The 17,463-nt window shown below is 37.9% G+C and overlaps 1 protein-coding gene across 1 annotated transcript in view; it reads right to left on the reverse strand.

Moving 5' to 3' along the window:
- Positions 1–17,463, reverse strand: part of cubn (cubilin (intrinsic factor-cobalamin receptor)) — a 75,724-nt gene that overhangs the window by 27,853 nt on the left and 30,408 nt on the right. Inside the window, exons 27-43 of the mRNA XM_005460453.4 lie at positions 16,957–17,147; positions 15,429–15,588; positions 14,254–14,435; positions 13,125–13,293; positions 12,649–12,830; positions 10,470–10,623; positions 10,098–10,214; positions 9,869–9,982; positions 9,207–9,335; positions 8,929–9,061; positions 6,674–6,879; positions 6,064–6,245; positions 4,841–5,033; positions 4,151–4,348; positions 2,938–3,084; positions 1,990–2,180; positions 764–932 (exon numbers count right to left, since the gene is read on the reverse strand). Of these exons, the coding sequence (XP_005460510.1) occupies positions 764–932; positions 1,990–2,180; positions 2,938–3,084; positions 4,151–4,348; positions 4,841–5,033; positions 6,064–6,245; positions 6,674–6,879; positions 8,929–9,061; positions 9,207–9,335; positions 9,869–9,982; positions 10,098–10,214; positions 10,470–10,623; positions 12,649–12,830; positions 13,125–13,293; positions 14,254–14,435; positions 15,429–15,588; positions 16,957–17,147 (2,817 nt within the window). The remainder of the gene's footprint in view (positions 1–763; positions 933–1,989; positions 2,181–2,937; positions 3,085–4,150; positions 4,349–4,840; positions 5,034–6,063; positions 6,246–6,673; positions 6,880–8,928; positions 9,062–9,206; positions 9,336–9,868; positions 9,983–10,097; positions 10,215–10,469; positions 10,624–12,648; positions 12,831–13,124; positions 13,294–14,253; positions 14,436–15,428; positions 15,589–16,956; positions 17,148–17,463) is intronic.

Consider the following 17,463-nt stretch of genomic DNA (forward strand, 5'->3'; position numbering starts at 1 on the left):
TAAACAGAAATTATGGGTATATTTAAATTATGGATATAATTATGGATATAATGCCAAATTAATGCTTAAACAATATATGCAAACTTTGGAGCAATATACTAAGACACTGATAAGCCTCATTCTATTTCTATTCTAACAGCAGAGCTCTGTAGTGCAAGGGTCCATTTGCTGAACTGGCCTGCATACGGTACAGACGACCTTATGGTATTATGACCATTATGAAACCAAAGAAAGAAAAGTATAAGTTTTAATTCACCAAAAAACAAAGTTTTCAACATTTAATTTATTCTTCTTTTAATTAAATATAGCCTTTAAGTGACTTTTAAACCATGGCATTTTGTTTGTATTGATATTTTGCACAGCAAACATTTTTGGAAACAGGCTGAAAGATGAAAAAGAGTGACCTATTACTTATATCCAACTCCAAAGTTTCTCCTAGACTTTACTACAGCAGCTCAGCATGCCTTAAAGTTATGAAATAACCTTTGTCTTATGCTGGGCATTAGTGCAGCGCTTCAATTAATCTTCTTTCTGAACAAGCTATTTTACACCCGCCCCCTTTAAGCCAACTTAGTTCCTTTTGCCTCTCCTAAGCATAAAACTGAAAATGTTGTTCCTAAATTAGAGTTCTGTTGGCATCGAGTCCATGTTTCAACAGCACAACTCCAATTTCGAAACTTGTCAACCATGACTAAATGTTTAGAAATTATTGCTTTTCTGCACTGAAACATTTCCTGTGATAATGATGAAGTGAAGATTCTACCTTGATTGTGGGCTTCGAATACCAGCTTAAAGCCGGAGGCCTCATTACTGGCATCGGACACAAAGTGAATAAAGAGGTGGTTGTCAGTTGTCTGGAGGACAGATGGGGGGCTTGAACCACACAGTCGTCCTCCAAGTAATGGAGAAGAGCCATCTGGACCATTCCTGAGCTGTGGAGAAAGGGAAAGATAACTGTGAATAATGATAGAAATAATTAACCAAAAGATCAGTGACTTCAGGAATTCCAACCAGGGCTCTGAAACAACAAAAAAGACTTTCAGGAACCTTAGTACTCCCATCTACTGTTGTTGTTGTCACTGTAAGGTTTATAGAATAAACTTAAACATAACTACAGCTTTTAAAAAACACCACAGTGTATCACCACAGTTTCTTCTTCAAACACAAGTGATATAATCATATGTATTAATAAAAAAGTTACTGTCCTATCCAGTTGGTCCAAGTCAACAGTGCACAGACATCCAAACTGAGAATAGTTTGGAAGGATATAAAGTTCCTCTTGACATGATTTATCTGTTAGTACATTAGAGAAGTAGTAACATCAATACCTTGGAACATAGCAACTATCTCTTGGGGGAACGCATCGCTTTTCTCATGATGACATATGATGTTATGCCCTCTGGGGTAAACTTCACTTTGATAATGTGACGTTACATATGCTTACTTGTCTGATGTTCAAAAACATGCTTCGTCATGAATTTAGTGGGAAAATTTTCTAACAAATAAAACTTTCCTTCAACTTTCTTGGGGTTTTATGTGACTCTAAAAATGTGTTGAGATGCTCACTTTAATAATTTACTTCAATTTACATTTGTTTCTTGTATTCTATTGTTTCACATTTTTGCACATTGTTTTTAGAATTGTTTTTTGCAAAAAGAAAAAAGCAAACTTGTCAAATATAGCTAAGCCTGTTGCTGGTTCCACTTGACATCGTCATGGTGTGACTTAAGTTGATCAAACTATTCCCTGCACACTGTCCAGACTGGACTGAGACTGGATCAAACTGGATGGAGCTGAACAACACACAGTGAATTTCACGGATTTCTAGCACCTGTAAATATCATAGACTTTAAACAGCTGTTAATTGCCAGTAATCACTTCAGTCTATGCGCATTGACAGGGCCAAAAATCTATTTTCTCTCTTGTAGCAATGTGGATTTTTTTTTTTCAAATATTTATTTTTGCAGCTTTTGCTATCCATATGTTTACCTCCAGGTAATCCCCTGTACTGCATCCAGTTCCATAGCCTTGGATCTGAAAGGGGGTTTGGAAGGTGACAGAAATTCTAAAGCCAGGTGTCACCATCACATGCCAGCTGCAATCCAAACCTGGCCGGTAATTCTGTGGGTAATTGGGACTGCTCATAACACCTCTGTCAACATGCAGGAGTCCACCACAACCTACAAAAAGAAAAAGCAACACATATAATTCCTCTTACTAGTATAATTATTGTTGTAGAGTAGTGGCAGTTGTGGAGTCTGGCAGTTAATATATTGATCATGAAAATTGACCTGAGAGGAAGTGTTTCTGCCCAGAACATCACATGGATGTTAAATCTGGATCATCAAAAGCAATTCTCAAGTTAAGGGAGTAAGCAATATTTATTGTATAGTAAAATTATAATGTGACTTCTTGGACTGTCTTATGTTCAACAAGTGTGGATTTGTTTCTCATTTTTATGCCTTAAATGAACTTTTGTAAGTCAATCAAAAACATGTATAGAAAAGCCTTAATATTTTACACATGGGAGCAGCTATTCAGAGAGACTCAAAGTATACGATTACAGTAGTTTGACCTAAAAGTGTGACCAAAAACAAATGGGAACCCATCGGTTTTAATGGGTTCACATGGACATACAGGAGAGAATGCTTCAAGCAGTTATTGTAGGTTCACACACTGAAAGCTTGTTACAACTTACTTTATGTTGAAAGTAAATGACCTCTTTCTTCTGTCACAGCTGAGAACTGTGATTCTCATCGAGTTTGAAAACACCCTGTGGTCTCCGTTCTTAAAAAGAAGGACTACCACCCAATTTGCTTTTATGTCTTTTTAAGACTGAAGCGTGTAGTATTTCAGCGTTCTAGTGTTTTTTTTGTTTTTATCTTATGGTTATATGTCATGTAGGGGATGTTTAGTAATTAACTACTAATGTATCACCTTTTGAGTAGGAGGCATTAAAGCCTTGGCCACTGATGCTGCTGTCTGAGGAGAAATGGATGTACATGAAGTCTCCTGTTGAGTGAAGAGATCCTGGGTGATCCCGACCACACACATCAGCCAGCACAGGGGACTGACTGGTTGCACCTGGGAATAACCAAAACAAAGGACATTCTAAGCTGTCCAGAAGACCAAACAAACCAACAACAGTCATGTGGACATATAAATGCTCTCTACAAGTCCAGAGCAGTCACTTTAGGGTCTTTCATGTTATCTGTATCTGCAGAAAATAATTTTTACTACTTTATATAAAAGAAAGCACTGCCATGCAAATACTTTATGTTTTTTAAGTGAAATGCAGATTTCACATCACAAGATTTGGACAGTATATACAGGCATGTATGAAATCACACAGAAAAAAAATTATTCCTTGCCAATCATGTTTATAGTTGCAATGAATTGCACAATCAAGGTAATCCACGAGCCATCTTCACTTCAGCAATCAATGACATGTCCAGAGAAGTTCTAGCACTTCATGAAACAAGCATCTCAAGTTGGATGTTGCAACGACATCATAAATTTCATAATGATCACTCCTCAAGGCAAAGAATTCTCAATTAGAAAGCTGTTGTTTTGATATATAGAATCCACACATAAATAATGCTGGGAGAATTATCAAGAGCTCCATAACAATACTGCACAGTATGTTATTAGATGCTGTTATTTGCCACAAATGAAACAAAATGAATAATATATATCATAATATAACAAAAAAACAGTAAAGCATCACTTGCTGAAATTTTCATAAATGCATTTTTGTGCTTTAATATTTTTGTTTTTAAACACTTTAAGTCGTTTATACATAATTTAGCCTAAAGCATAAGACACACGTAGTGGAATTTAAGCTCTCTATTACAAAACCTGTCAGTTTTCCTCTTACTAGAATATTAAGTCTGAGGTTGTGGTCTGCCTCTAAGTTTTGGATATGTTACTATCAGACACCAAATCTTTCTATAAAAGTCAACTTGAAGCTGTTACATTATGTCATTTTTTTTCGGGGGGGGGGGGGATGTCACATTGAATTTCAAAGAAAACAGTTTTTAATATCTTTAAAAGCAGAGAAAACACAAATGGTCATTTCATCAGTTGAAATGGAATGACTCTAAAAACCCATCAGCACTATTATCCCTTAATGTTGGCCTTAATTACTTACCATCTCTGACAACAACGCTGTCAAAGTAGCAGGTATGGCTGTCCTCTATGTCTAAAGACAAGATAGTAAGCTCTACAGTTGAGTCTGGAGAATGTATTAACCAGGTACACTCCTGATTAGGAGGGTAGTTTTCTGGCCAGCCAGGAGAATAGAGGAAGCCAGGAGTCTCTCCTGTCATTAGTATTCCACCGCATGCACCTGGCACACATACAGAAAAACAACAAGATGAAGGTTGTATTTAACATTTCGGAAACACAATGAATAAGTCAGAGCCCTGGGTATGATTATGGACAGTGATTTAAATTTGGAAAATCATATTAATAAGTTCACCAGGACTGCTTTCTACCACTAAAAAAATACATTTCCTCAACTGACTTAGAGTCTGATAGCAGCAGTCCGAGTCCTTACATGTACACAGAAATGTGAACATATTACCCAATACTGAAGTCAGTTCAATAAATAAATTCAATATAAGTTAAACACAAATAAATACAAAATACTATATAAATAAAAATGCCATTGGCATTCTCTTTATTTAATTTGTTTGTGTCTAGTGTGTTTCCCTGAAGTATTCTCAGATATTCTACTTCAGCCACAGTAAAGGTTTTTGTTTCCTCCCAGCTATGAGTCTGCATCTGGGTCATGCATGGGTTTATGTAACAGGGCTGCTGAGAAACTGCTGTTTCTCACCTGGTGTGATAGTGGGTGGTGGTCCAGAGTTCTGAATAGCAGTCCATTCCAAAAGGAAACCTTTTCCTCCCAACACTGTATCTGACTTGAACTGCACAGTGACAGTGCTTCCCAAACTTCTTACAGGAGGGGGCAGACTCAAACCACAGAATGTCCCAATAGGGTAGTAATGAACACTGGGACCATCAAATATCTGCAGAGACATGAGGATTGAGGATAGAAGCCATTAGGCAGAGCCGTAAACAGGCAACCTTTTGGGCGATCAAACTAGTTCCTGGAGTTTACAAAAGCTATGCTCTGTCTCTTTTGCAGATAGTGCACACTACTGAGTTTCACAGCAAATATAAAAAGCCATTACATTCATTGATCTGTAGATCACACAGAATTATATTTTGTCTTTCAAAACTGGGGCTAGGAGACTGTAACAGGACATGCAAAAGAAAATGTCTATGTTTTCTTTGGTTGATTTTTTGTACTATTTACTAAACATCTCCATCCTACAACATACTAACTAGTCTTGGGAGGAGAATACTTAAATCAAGCGCAAACTGATTAATCCACTCATGTCAGTTTATTTCGAATGTCAGATGAGGATTTGATAAAAGTGTATAAACTACCAAGCAGCCTAATTCTAAAAGCAAACTTCTTTGCAACTCAACGCAAGTTTTGGTGTCAGGTTCTTTTCAACATGTTGTGGCTTTTGCTGCAAGAATTTTACAACCTGCACAACAGGGTCCAAAGAAGGGAAATAATGAAGCGATGTCAGTGGATCTATCCTGAAAATTTCTTTTTGTTGTTTTTATTCTGATGAATGGATTTACATTAATAAATTTCAAAAACATTAAATAAATAAATATTAAATTAAATAAAGTGTTATAATTTCAGGACCATGGACATGGACACAGACCATGGATAGCACACATGGTTGTCCATTATCTCATCAGGTGTGCTTTATTTAACACATGACTATTTTTAGTGGTGCCTACACCAATTCAGCTGCTGCAATATGACATTATGTGAGGTATAGATCTTACACATACACACACACACACACACACACACACACACACACACAAAATCTGAATTGATATTGAACCATAAGTTAATAAAAGTATGTAATGTAAAACGACACAATGTATTTCCAGACACTTATTACTCACAATATTATAAAAATGTGACTCTTATTGTTATATATTGCAGTCTCTGAGCATTCACAATCTTACTTTCAGGTGGTCGTAGTAGCAGTCATAAAGATCCTCGATGTCCATGTCCAAGAAGCGGATCTGGATGTAGCTGTCTCCATCTACAGTTATAGTCCAGTGGTAGTCAGCGTTATTGGGGTATGTCCTGGGATACAGTGGGGATGCTATCTGACCAGATTCCCCAGTCACATCAACACCATACACTGTGGAGCAGTGAGACAGAATAAAGAAACATTTCTCATTATATCCTTTTTTTATTGGTTACACAGAACATAACTCAGTGTAAATAGCTGGCTGAACTGACACTGAATTTCTTTGATGCACAACACACCTTACCTACAATGAGGTAATGACTACAACCCACATGTAAAGGAGGTTGAAACTGTATATAACGTTCCATCTCTTCACATTCTCTTCACTAAAACTTGCAGCGTTAAAAAGCATAATCTCAAATATCTTATTAAAAATAATACGCTGGTTTTATTCTTTTCGTCGCAAACATATTTAGGATCACAGACCAGTAATATCTTTATCCATCCCTAGTACTGACCTCAGGAGAAAAATTTGAGAACCTGAGAAAAACGACGATATAGAAGATGGTTGGTTAATTCTCTCATAAACAGACACTCACAGTGTGAGAAGGTGGCTCTGAATCCTGCTCCACTAACTGAAGCGTCTGAGACGAACTTGACCCACATGATATGAGCAATGACAGAGGTGTAGTTGGAAGGAAGCGAGTTTCCACAGAAGCGATCGACTAGAGGCCCAGTGGCGTTGCCTTCTCTGATTTCCAAGTAGTCATTTTGACAATCAGAGTCTCCTTGGAGCTGAAATGTACTAAAACAAAACACAATAAGATTGTTTGTCATATTTACTAATATAGGTTCCTGTGTGTATAGATAAGTCATAAATTAACAGAAGTACAAGAGTGAATTATCTAACTGTAGTTCATGTAACAGACACCTAAGAAAAGGTGTAGTGCTATTTGTTTAAGTAGCAGAGTGTATCAGTGATGCACAACAGAGTTTTGATTTGTTTCTAAGGCTATTTTATCACAGTGGGAAGTTTAAATTATTCTGCTGAATCATACATATAGCATCTGTCTGACCATCTCATCTGTAGTTACTTCTTACATACTACTTTCAGCTCTTCTCCCTAAATGTGTGTTCTCGCTCTTTTTCATTCTTTCCTGTGGAATTGCTGTTGCATACTGGGGGAGCACCTCATGGTTGCAGATGTCAACAGACTCAATAAACTAATCCTTGGGGCCAGCATTGTGGAAATGGAGATGCACTCTCTGAAGGTGGTGTCAGATAGCCAGATGTTGCTGGCAAGGACATTGCTGGACAATACCTCCCACCCACTCAATGATGTGCTGGCCCGTCAGAGGAGCATGTTCAGTGAGAGACTGAGATTACCCAAATGCACCACTGAACCACACAGAAAATCCACACAGAGAATGGCCATGGCTATCTCTTTACAATTTCCCTTAAAGGATACACTGCATAAGTTGTACACCCTTATCCGCACATCCACTCAGAGAACATAACTGTCAGTATGATAAGAAGGGCACCTCAATTTCAGATTTATTTTATATTTCAGTTTTGTGTAATATATCAGGATATTTATATATTAGAGCTATTTATATTAATAAAGGTATTTTGTAAGAGATTGTATTACTTAATCTGTACTTTATCGTTTTATAGATAGATAGTTTTATAATTTATCATTATGTTCTTACTGTCTTAGAGCAACTGTGACCACATAGGACCTGTACAGTGTACAAAAGAATGCAAGACAAATTTTATTGACTCATCTGCAAACTCAAGCTACAGTAACTGTCACTTGCATAAATGCAGTCATCAAGATTGTGTTTCTTTATTTATGGTACACCATGAAATGATAGTCAGCATTATACGGTAATAGTATAAGATTATATACTGTAACATTAACCTAAGACACTTCTTATCTTTCTGATTGTAGTATTTTGCCAAATATATTATATTATATATTACAGATCTGAAAGAAGAAGAAAAACAAACTACAGTGGGGGGAATAATTATTTCAGCTCTCCACCTGAATCTCAATCCTCAGGACCTCACACAGTCTCAGCTTTTTCTAACAGGCAAGTTTAACCTCCTATGATACTGATTCTTCTAACTTCCTCATTTATCTTAAGTACTACAGTGTTTTCAGAGAGACACACTTGTAAAGCCTTTGGTTATACTGTATTATTATTTTTTTGTTAGTACATAAATGGCTGGGTGTGTTAATTCTTGCTACTATTGGCAGGTAATTATTCAAAAAGATTTGTTCTAACTACTATCTGAAATCTTATGGTCAAACCTTTGATAATAAATGGTAAGGTCTTTATATACAGCTTTTCTACTCTACTGGAGGACTCAGTTCTTTATGCTTCATGCCTCATTCATCCATTCATACAAACACTTTTTTCTATATCTAATGACTGTATTATGATTCAGCTGAAAAACTATGTTGTAACTTATAATATAACCGTAAACCCCTTTAACACATAACCACAAACAAGCATAAATGGGGCAGTGATGTCAGTCACTTACACAAGTCTCAACTAAAGCTCCCTGCAGAAGTCTAAATCAGGCATAAGTGCTTCCTATCTTACATTCACACACATTCATACTCCAGTGAACACATCAGAGAGCAACTTGGTGTTCATCCTTAGGCATGCAGAAGCCAGGGACTGAACCACCAACCCTCTGATTAGTAGATAACCTCCTAAAGCCACTCCCACTGATAGGCAGTCAACTAGTAATGTCTGTCTGTGGAATACTGCTGATAGGAACTTATTTACTAGCTAACTGTAATATACCTTTCCAAAGTCAAAAAATCATGCTTAAATTGACTAACATAAATGAGAGCTGGATGCGGTTTCCTGGTGAACTGCGGATGGTCCACACACATTCCACATTAGGTGGATAAGCATCTGGATAGTTAGGACTGTTAAATGCACCAGTCTCCATCACAAGGTCTCCTCCACAACCTGAGTAAAGGAAATGAGAAGAAAAAACTTTGCTGGATATCTTGTCCATAAGAGTGTGTATGCATGATACTAACGTGATTTTTAATTGGTTTTGATCATTTCTTATTGTGTGTGGATATAAGCAGTGTGACCCAGTATGACTTACTAGAAGTGGAGCCTGAGTAGGTAGCTCTGAAACCCTTTCTGGAGTCAAACTGGTCAGAGATGAATTTGACTACCAAAGAGTTGCTGAAGGATGTCACTGGGTGAGGTATTTCAGATCCACAGTAGCGCCCTAAAAAAAGACAACATCAAGTTGTAATTTTAACATCAACTTAATTACAAAAATGTCAATTCTTTTTCACTTGGCTATCATTGATCTGAATTGTCATAATTTTGAACCATTTTGAGTCATAATTTTTCCAGAGAGAACACATTTTGGTTGGTAGACTATTCGCTCCCTTATCGGGTATGCTCATTTTTCCACCGCTAATTTGTACTGCTCTTGGTAGAATGGCATTCATTGTTGAAATGAAGATTGTAGTTTACCCAGTGCAATTAAATGGAACACATTACATTGCAAGAATATGGCAAGACTGGAGTGACAAACCAGGTGTATAAGGCATTGTCACAGAAGGACACCTGCCTGATGTGGGAACTGCACTGATAAAAAGGCAATGTGGTATGATACTCAATAGGATATTGTTTTCAGGATTCAGCACATCTCTTCTCTTATGATTAGAAAGGTTAGGCTTAGGCAGGCACTACCCTTCTAACTTTAACACTTACCAAAACAGACAAGCAAACACACATATAGTGAATAACTACCTATAGTAGGTGAATTGTAATTGTCTCCATCCAAGATCTCCAAAAAATCATGAGAACAATTGGCGAAGATCCTCTCTAAGTCAAAGTCAGTGAATGAAAGGGTCACATGGTTTACTGGGCACAAAAAGACAAGTCAGTGGGTATTAGAACAGTTTGCATCTCAAGTTTTTCTATATGAAATATATAAAAGAATGAACTTTTCTACTCTTCTTCAACTAAAGCAACTCACATGGTTCCTGTGCTCTGATGATCCAACTACAGTTCTGATTAGGTGGATATTGTGCTGGATACCTTGGTGATGCAATGGCCCCACCATTATCATCTGTTATAATCGTTGCACCACAAGCTGTTGAAAAAAAAAAAAAAGACATTGTCAGCTGCACTCTGGCTTTGGCAACATGATGCAGATCAAGCTGTTTGTAGCAGATAGATTTTTCTCCAGTAGCTAAAAAGGAGAAGATTGTATCAAATCTCCAACTGAAAACTGAAGCAGTCTTCTCTGATGTAGCAGGGACAGAGGCATGAGCGGACAAACCCATTACAGCGGACAAATTATATCAGTGTTCAAGTGACTGAAGCATAGAGGTTAAAGAAGACTGACCCTCAGAGAAGCGAGCACTGAAACCACGGTGGCTGCTACTGGTATCAGATCTAAAGCGAACATAGATTGTGTTCTGGGTGGAGGTGAAGGGAGGAACACTGGAGCCACACACACGGCCAAGCAGAGGAGAAGATGAGGTAGGACCATCATGGATCTACAAATGGACAAGCATATGTTTTTAGTAAAACTGTGGTTGTGTTGGCACATAGTAAATGAACAAACAAATCACTTTTCATGCATCTATTCTCATAAACTTTGTGCACAGAAAACTCCTTATCAACTGGGGTGCACATTAATCAGAATCAGAAGACTTTATTTATCCCCAAGGGGCAATTAACAAGTTAGTTCTTAGGTGACATCTTAGTCAAACTATGCCATGATACAAAATGCACATATCCAATCCAATCCAATCCAGTTTTATTTATAAAGCCCTTTAAAATACCCAGCACAGGACCAAAGTGCTGTACAGAAAATAAGTTTAAAAAACAATAGAATAACAGAAAACAGCAAAAATAAATAAATAAAACACATAATACATAAAAAAAATTAAAACAGCCCTATATTAAAAAACAAGATAAAACAGCATAGAATCAACTAAAAACAACTAAAATAAAACTAAAAATAAAACCAACATCTCACATGGTGTCAAAGGCCAGGGTGAAGAGGTGGGTTTTCAGGAGTGATTTAAAAACAGGTAGGGAAGAAGCCTGTCTAATCTCTAAAGGCAGATCGTTCCAGAGTTTTGGAGCACGATCTCTTCTAAGTTTACGCTCAGTCCTGGGTACATTCAGGAATAGCTGATCAGCTGACCTAAGAGAGCGGGTGGGTGTATAACGCTGTAGCAGCTCAGAGAGATAAGATGGGGCTAGGCCATGGAGGACTTTAAAAGCAAATAAAAGAATTTTAACATGAATCCTAAAAGAAATGGGCAGCCAGTGAAGTGAGGGTGCGGCATTTTGCACCCTCTGTAGATGAGTAATGTATGAAGCACTGACCCCTATATGAAGTGCATTACAGTAATCCAGCTGAGTGATAACAAAGCCGTGGATAACTGTCTCAAAGTGCTGAAGTGGCTTTATTTTTGCCAGCTGCCTGAGCTGAAAGAAGCTAGATTTTATCACTGCCTTAATGTCAAGCTTCTGGTCACAGTCCACTTTGACCCCCAACGTTGTGACAGTTGGCTTAACATACTGGGCCAAGGTATCTAAATACAAATTGGGGGTCTCAGTGGGGCTACCAAAAACCATTACCTCAGTCTTTTTATCATTGAATTTTAAAAAGTTAAGAAACATCCAAGCCTTAATGTCATCAAGACACTGAAGTAATGGCTGTGTGGAGTATGCGCCTTTTTTCTTTAGAGGGACATAGATCTGACAGTCATCAGCATAAAAGTGGAATGCAATGCCGTGTTTTCTTAATATAGAACCAAGAGGGAGCAGATACAAAGAAAAGAGGAGGGGGCTGAGAACTGAGCCCTGTGGGACACCACACAAGAGAAGGGCGGAGGATGACACATGGTCACAGAGACAGAGAGAAAAAGTTCGCCTTGCCAAGTAGGACCTGAACCACTCCAGTGCTGTGCCCCTAATGCCCACCCAGTGCTCCAAATGAGAGAGTAAAATGGCACGATCCGCTGTATCAAACGCAGCTGTCAAATCTAAAAGCACCAGAACAACACAGTCCCCAGCATCAGTAGCTAACATATCTAGTTACAAAAAAAGAATATTGATGGGTTTATGATTATTCAACACAAAAACTTGTTTTTTAAGTCCAATTTGCTATTGGTAAGCTGGACTTTGTATTACTTTATTTGTTGACTCTGACTTGTTTGATTTTGTCTTACATGTATAAATGTTATATGTGATTTTATAATTTGTTATTTTATAATAGTGTGCGCATCAAATAAAATAAAAAATAAAAGTTACATTAAAAAAATTTAGAAACAGCATAATTGTGTTGAGTCACACTGAATGGAAGCGTAAACAAAATTTTAGGCTACATGTTTATTAATAAATCAGGCACAAGAATGAAAAGTTTACTCTGGACTTTCTTAGTTTGCTGGCTTTTCAAGCAGTGATAGTGCTTTTGCCAGTCTTTGCCTTGTCAGCCTTAGATAGAGCACATAGCAACAACCAAACACAGCTGCTTGAATATTAGTTGTTGTTATTCAGTCACTTACAGCCACATAGTCAAAGTCACAGCTGCTGTGATATTCAATGTCCAGGTCTGTAAAGTTCAGAAAGACACGGTGGTTGGGATCCACGCTGATGACCCAGGAACAATCCACATTGTTTGGATAGCTGTTGGGATACAAAGGAGAATGGATTTCCCCTGAAGGAGCTGTGACTGGGCCTCCACAGCCTGCAAGAAGAAAAAGAGTTTAATAAAACGTACAGAGTACTGTATATATACATAAACTCTTAAGGCTTTGTAATTTAAAATGGCAGAAAGATAGCAGATGGTGAATCGTCAGCAGTCAAAACTACTGCAGTAGTGACAACTTCAATCCAGTTGACACTACAACAACTAAATTTCTATAAAATATTCCACCCAGCTACAAAATCTATAATCAAACTGCAAGACCCAAAGCTCTGATGCTGTATGCAGAAGGAGCATGCAGAGCTGTAAAAGCTGCACTTAATGATGCCTACCCACCTCCCTGGACTTCAGTCCAGCTTGCATTGAATCCTCGACCACTGACATAGGCATCAGATTTGAAGCGCACAGTGAGAAGGTTGCCTGTGCTGGAGACATGCATTGGGGTGGATGTAGTGCTGCATAGCTTAGCCAGCTGTGGGGCTGACAAGTCTGGCCCTCCATAAACCTGAGGGGAAATAACATCAATTCAATAAATAATCAAATCAAAAAGAAATCAAGTCAACAATCAACAATTTGTTGCCTTCTGCCATGAACCCCAATCGATCACAATAGTTTCAGTCATCTAGGGTGAGTTTTTCTTTCCCAGTGTCACCAAGTCCTTGCTCAGGTCCTTGGGGTCATCTGATTTTCTCTCTATTATTGTGAGGTCTTTAAATTTCAGTGTAAAGCACTTTGGGGTGGGGGTTGTGATTAGGGGTGGGTTTAAAAAATTGATTTCCTGATTCAAATCGATTTTAGGTTTGAATAATGCGATATCATTATATAACATTATTGCGATTATTGCGCGATGATCCTGAATTGATTTTTAAATAGAAATTTATTTTGCCAGAAACGCCAGAATCTCAGCTTAAAGCTCACAAAACTATTTCAACAGCTACCAAACAGGTAAACGGATTTAGCACAACGATGTAAACACAAAGTTTGACCCTCGGGTCGAGTACATGGACACACCGTCGGGTGCAGGAAGCCGACATCTCAAATATTCGTCACTCTCTTACCAAAATTCACTGAACCAGCAGCAAAAGAAGATCAAAACTATGCTTCACATGACGAACAACATTGTCATGAGTTCCCTCTTACTTTGGCAGTTTTGCTTTCACTACGATAACATCACATTTCTTGCACAGCTCTCTCTCTCTCTCTCTCTCTCTCTCAACTGAGAGAACAGTTTCCCATCTCAATTCTGTTTGCCGCATTATTCACTTGCTTATTACGCACCAGTCTGTGTACAGTGCTGATGGCCGTTATTTTTTTGTCATTCGGTGCTATATAAGTAAAACTGATATTTAATTAAATTGAACTGAATTAAGATAATATGAGTTTTGTCATGAATTCAGCTTTTGGTATGCTTATGAACTGTCTACTACTAAGCCAACATCTAGTAGAGAAAAGATCCATATCTTACCTCCAGCACATCATAGTTGCAGTCTTGGTGGTACTCAACATCAAATTCATGGATGGTGATAGTTATACTGCTGCCAGCTGATGTGGTGATATACCATATACATTCTCTATTATCTGGATATCTGTTAGGGTAGCCTGGGCTGTTGAAGGAGCCACTGGGACCTGAGAGATCCCCACCACAACCTGCAGGGACACAGAAATCACTAAATCATGCATCAAATTAGTATTATTTTATTTAAGTAACTATTTAGACTAAACCAACATTTTTAACGAAAAGATTTGTCAGCAGAAGAAAGGAAGGTGAAAAGAAAGCATGAGAAAAGATTCAATAAAGCAAGCATTAACTCTTGTCAAAACCAGAGATCAAAACCAACACCCAGCTGCCAAGTGTAGTATAAACTTAAAACTGCCTTTATAGTATACCATCAAACACAAATGACCTCCACTACATGCAAAAGTCGCACCTTCTCTCTATATGTGTGACAATCTGAAGAGACAAAGGAGATGTAGTCCTCATGGTAAGATCAGACTTACAACATTGCACCTCTACATCATTTCAGGACATTTATGACAAGAAGAGGTGTGGTAACAAACACAGTGATGAGTGTATGTATTATATCAGCAGTTCAGTGTGTGGATGCATCTGTTCTTGGTATATGAGATGTAGTATTTCTGTTATTAGTCAGCATTTAGTTACACTGGTCAGTTGTGCTGAAGGGAGAGAGTGGTTGATTTACTGGTTGACATTCCTGCTCTCACTTACGGCCATGATCTCTGGATAGTGAAGGAAAAAATAAAATTGTAAAAACTGACAAATGAAATGAGGGCGTCAGAGATCTTCCATATTGATAAGGTGATAAGTTTGATCAGGAAGGACTCAGTGAAGAGTGAAAACTCCTCCGCATGTGGTGGTTTGAGCAACACACCAGAATGCCTTCTTGATGGCTTCAAGGTGAGGTATGTTCACTTAGGAGGAGACCCCAGAGCAGATCCAGAACACGCTTGAGAGATTAGGTCTCTGTGCTAAGTTAGTAGCATGTATTTAAAAATATAAAAATTCAATTTCATTTATTTATATAAATGTTTTAAAAACTATTTTAAATACTATAGTACACAGTATATTTGTAATGGTTCTCTTGATCTGGTCTGTACCAATCAAATATATTTCCCTCTTACCATTTTGGTACCACATCATCTGGAAGCCTGATGTCGAAACAGATGAATCAGTTCTGAACACAATGTTGAGGGCTGAGCTTGTAGTGCTGCCGGCCGGGGGAGGAGTGTACCCACAGAATGTGCCAATCAGAGGTGCTTCTTGGTTAGGCCCATCATAGAGCTAAGACAATGATATATGGAGAAAGCAGAAAGTATGCACTGAAAATGGGCAGAAATGCCATGGTAATTTGGGGCTTTCTACAATTTCTTTGAACTGTTCTTTTTCCAGTGTGGAATGATTGCACAGCCTACATTGTTAATTACATTAAAAAAGTGTTTGCTCGTTCTAGTGTTAATATAGAGCAAAGTGGTCTGGGACCACAGTAAAGCATTCCCCTTCCAGTTGGCATCGCCGCCTTTCCAGGCCATACCAGAGCCAAACACTTCTCAGTGGCAGAATTCTTAAGTTCTGCCTATTCTATTCAGAACATCACTGCAATTCTCCAGTACTTCCTCTTTTCCAAACTCATGCTCCCAGGCCTACATCACTGGCATCGGTGATGACCCCGGATGAACGGGGAGACCAGACAGGTCTTGAAAAGCAGTCTGACATACATCCTTTGCATTGTAATTCATTCAGTGGTTGAGACAGTTGTGAAAAATTGGGAACAATCTGGTAGTTTGAGCCAGCCATGCAAGGAAACCTTTGATCTCCTTTGATGTTAATTGGAAATGACACGATGTGCCCAAGCAGGTAAGAATAATTCAATGATGTTTGCCACTGACATTTCCTCCACTAGCTTGTTCATTATTTTGAGTTTTGCTCAGACAACTCAGTGTTCAAAGGGCACTTCACAGGTGACAAAGATTTCATGAGTTAGCAGATAAAGAGGTGTAGAGAGAATTTGCTCCTTAACATCACAGATTTCCTCAGTTATACTGTGACATGTTATTACATGTCACAGTATGACTGTGACATGTAATAACATCTGCCATTGAATCTGCCATTAATAGCATCTGCCATTGAAGTCATTACACCTCAGATGTCCTTTGGCATCTCTGACAGGTAACATTTAAAAACAGGCAAATTTCCCATGGTTTTCTAGTTGTTATCCTGCTGCTCTCCCTTAAACTCATGAATCATGCAGCTTAAGTTCTTATTACTTTTTGTAGGTCTGCCAAAAGTTGCATAATGAGGACGTTTTATCAGTGAAGGAGGGAAAAAAAAGATAATGTTAAAGTAGCAGTCATTTAAGCAAATCATTAACTCACAAAATGTTGAAACTTATTTCAGCAGCCAATTTATAGATGTTTATTTTATTGGGATGGTTGCAAATTTCTGTAACTGTTATTTTTAGTTAATGTCACATAATAAAAAACAAAGGGGTCAGTTGTATTTACAAGTATTTAAGTTTTTGTAAACAAATTGCATTGAAAAAATGCACAAAATCAAATTTTGTTTATTTACAAACATGCCTGGTGAGAGTTTTGAGTCATTCTTTCTTTTATTTCTTTTCTTTTATAATGTTGAGAGATGTGGATGTGTTACCTTAATGTAATCAAATGTACAAGCAGCAGAGCTGGCCTCTAGCTGGAAGGCTGTGAAGGTGTAGTTGACGGTATTTCCACCGCTGGCTTGGATTGTCCAGCTACACTGGCTGTTGTCTGGATAGTTGTTGGGAAAGTTCAGTGACTCGATCACTCCTCTGTGTTTGCCAGAGATCAAAATACTATTGCATTCTGAAAAAAAGAAATGTTCAACACAATAAGAAAATCACACATGGCATTCCTACTCCGATAAATGGAAATTATTAAAAAGAATATGTGCAGGAACATCATTATCATTTGTTAGCCATCTTTACAAGAACAAGAAAGTTATGTAATAGCATATATAGTGAACTCAAGTATTTCAGTTATTACTGATGATGACTAATTTTATCTGACCTTGTGGCCTGATGTTTTTATCCAACACTTCTATTATTTAAATTAGTGCAGTCAGCGTTAATCTCATTAAAATGACATTAACGCCATTACCGCATTAGCGCAGCAAATCTCT

The sequence above is a fragment of the Oreochromis niloticus genome, linkage group LG9 (genome assembly GCF_001858045.2).
Source record: "Oreochromis niloticus isolate F11D_XX linkage group LG9, O_niloticus_UMD_NMBU, whole genome shotgun sequence".
NCBI classification, from domain to species: Eukaryota; Metazoa; Chordata; class Actinopteri; order Cichliformes; family Cichlidae; genus Oreochromis; species Oreochromis niloticus.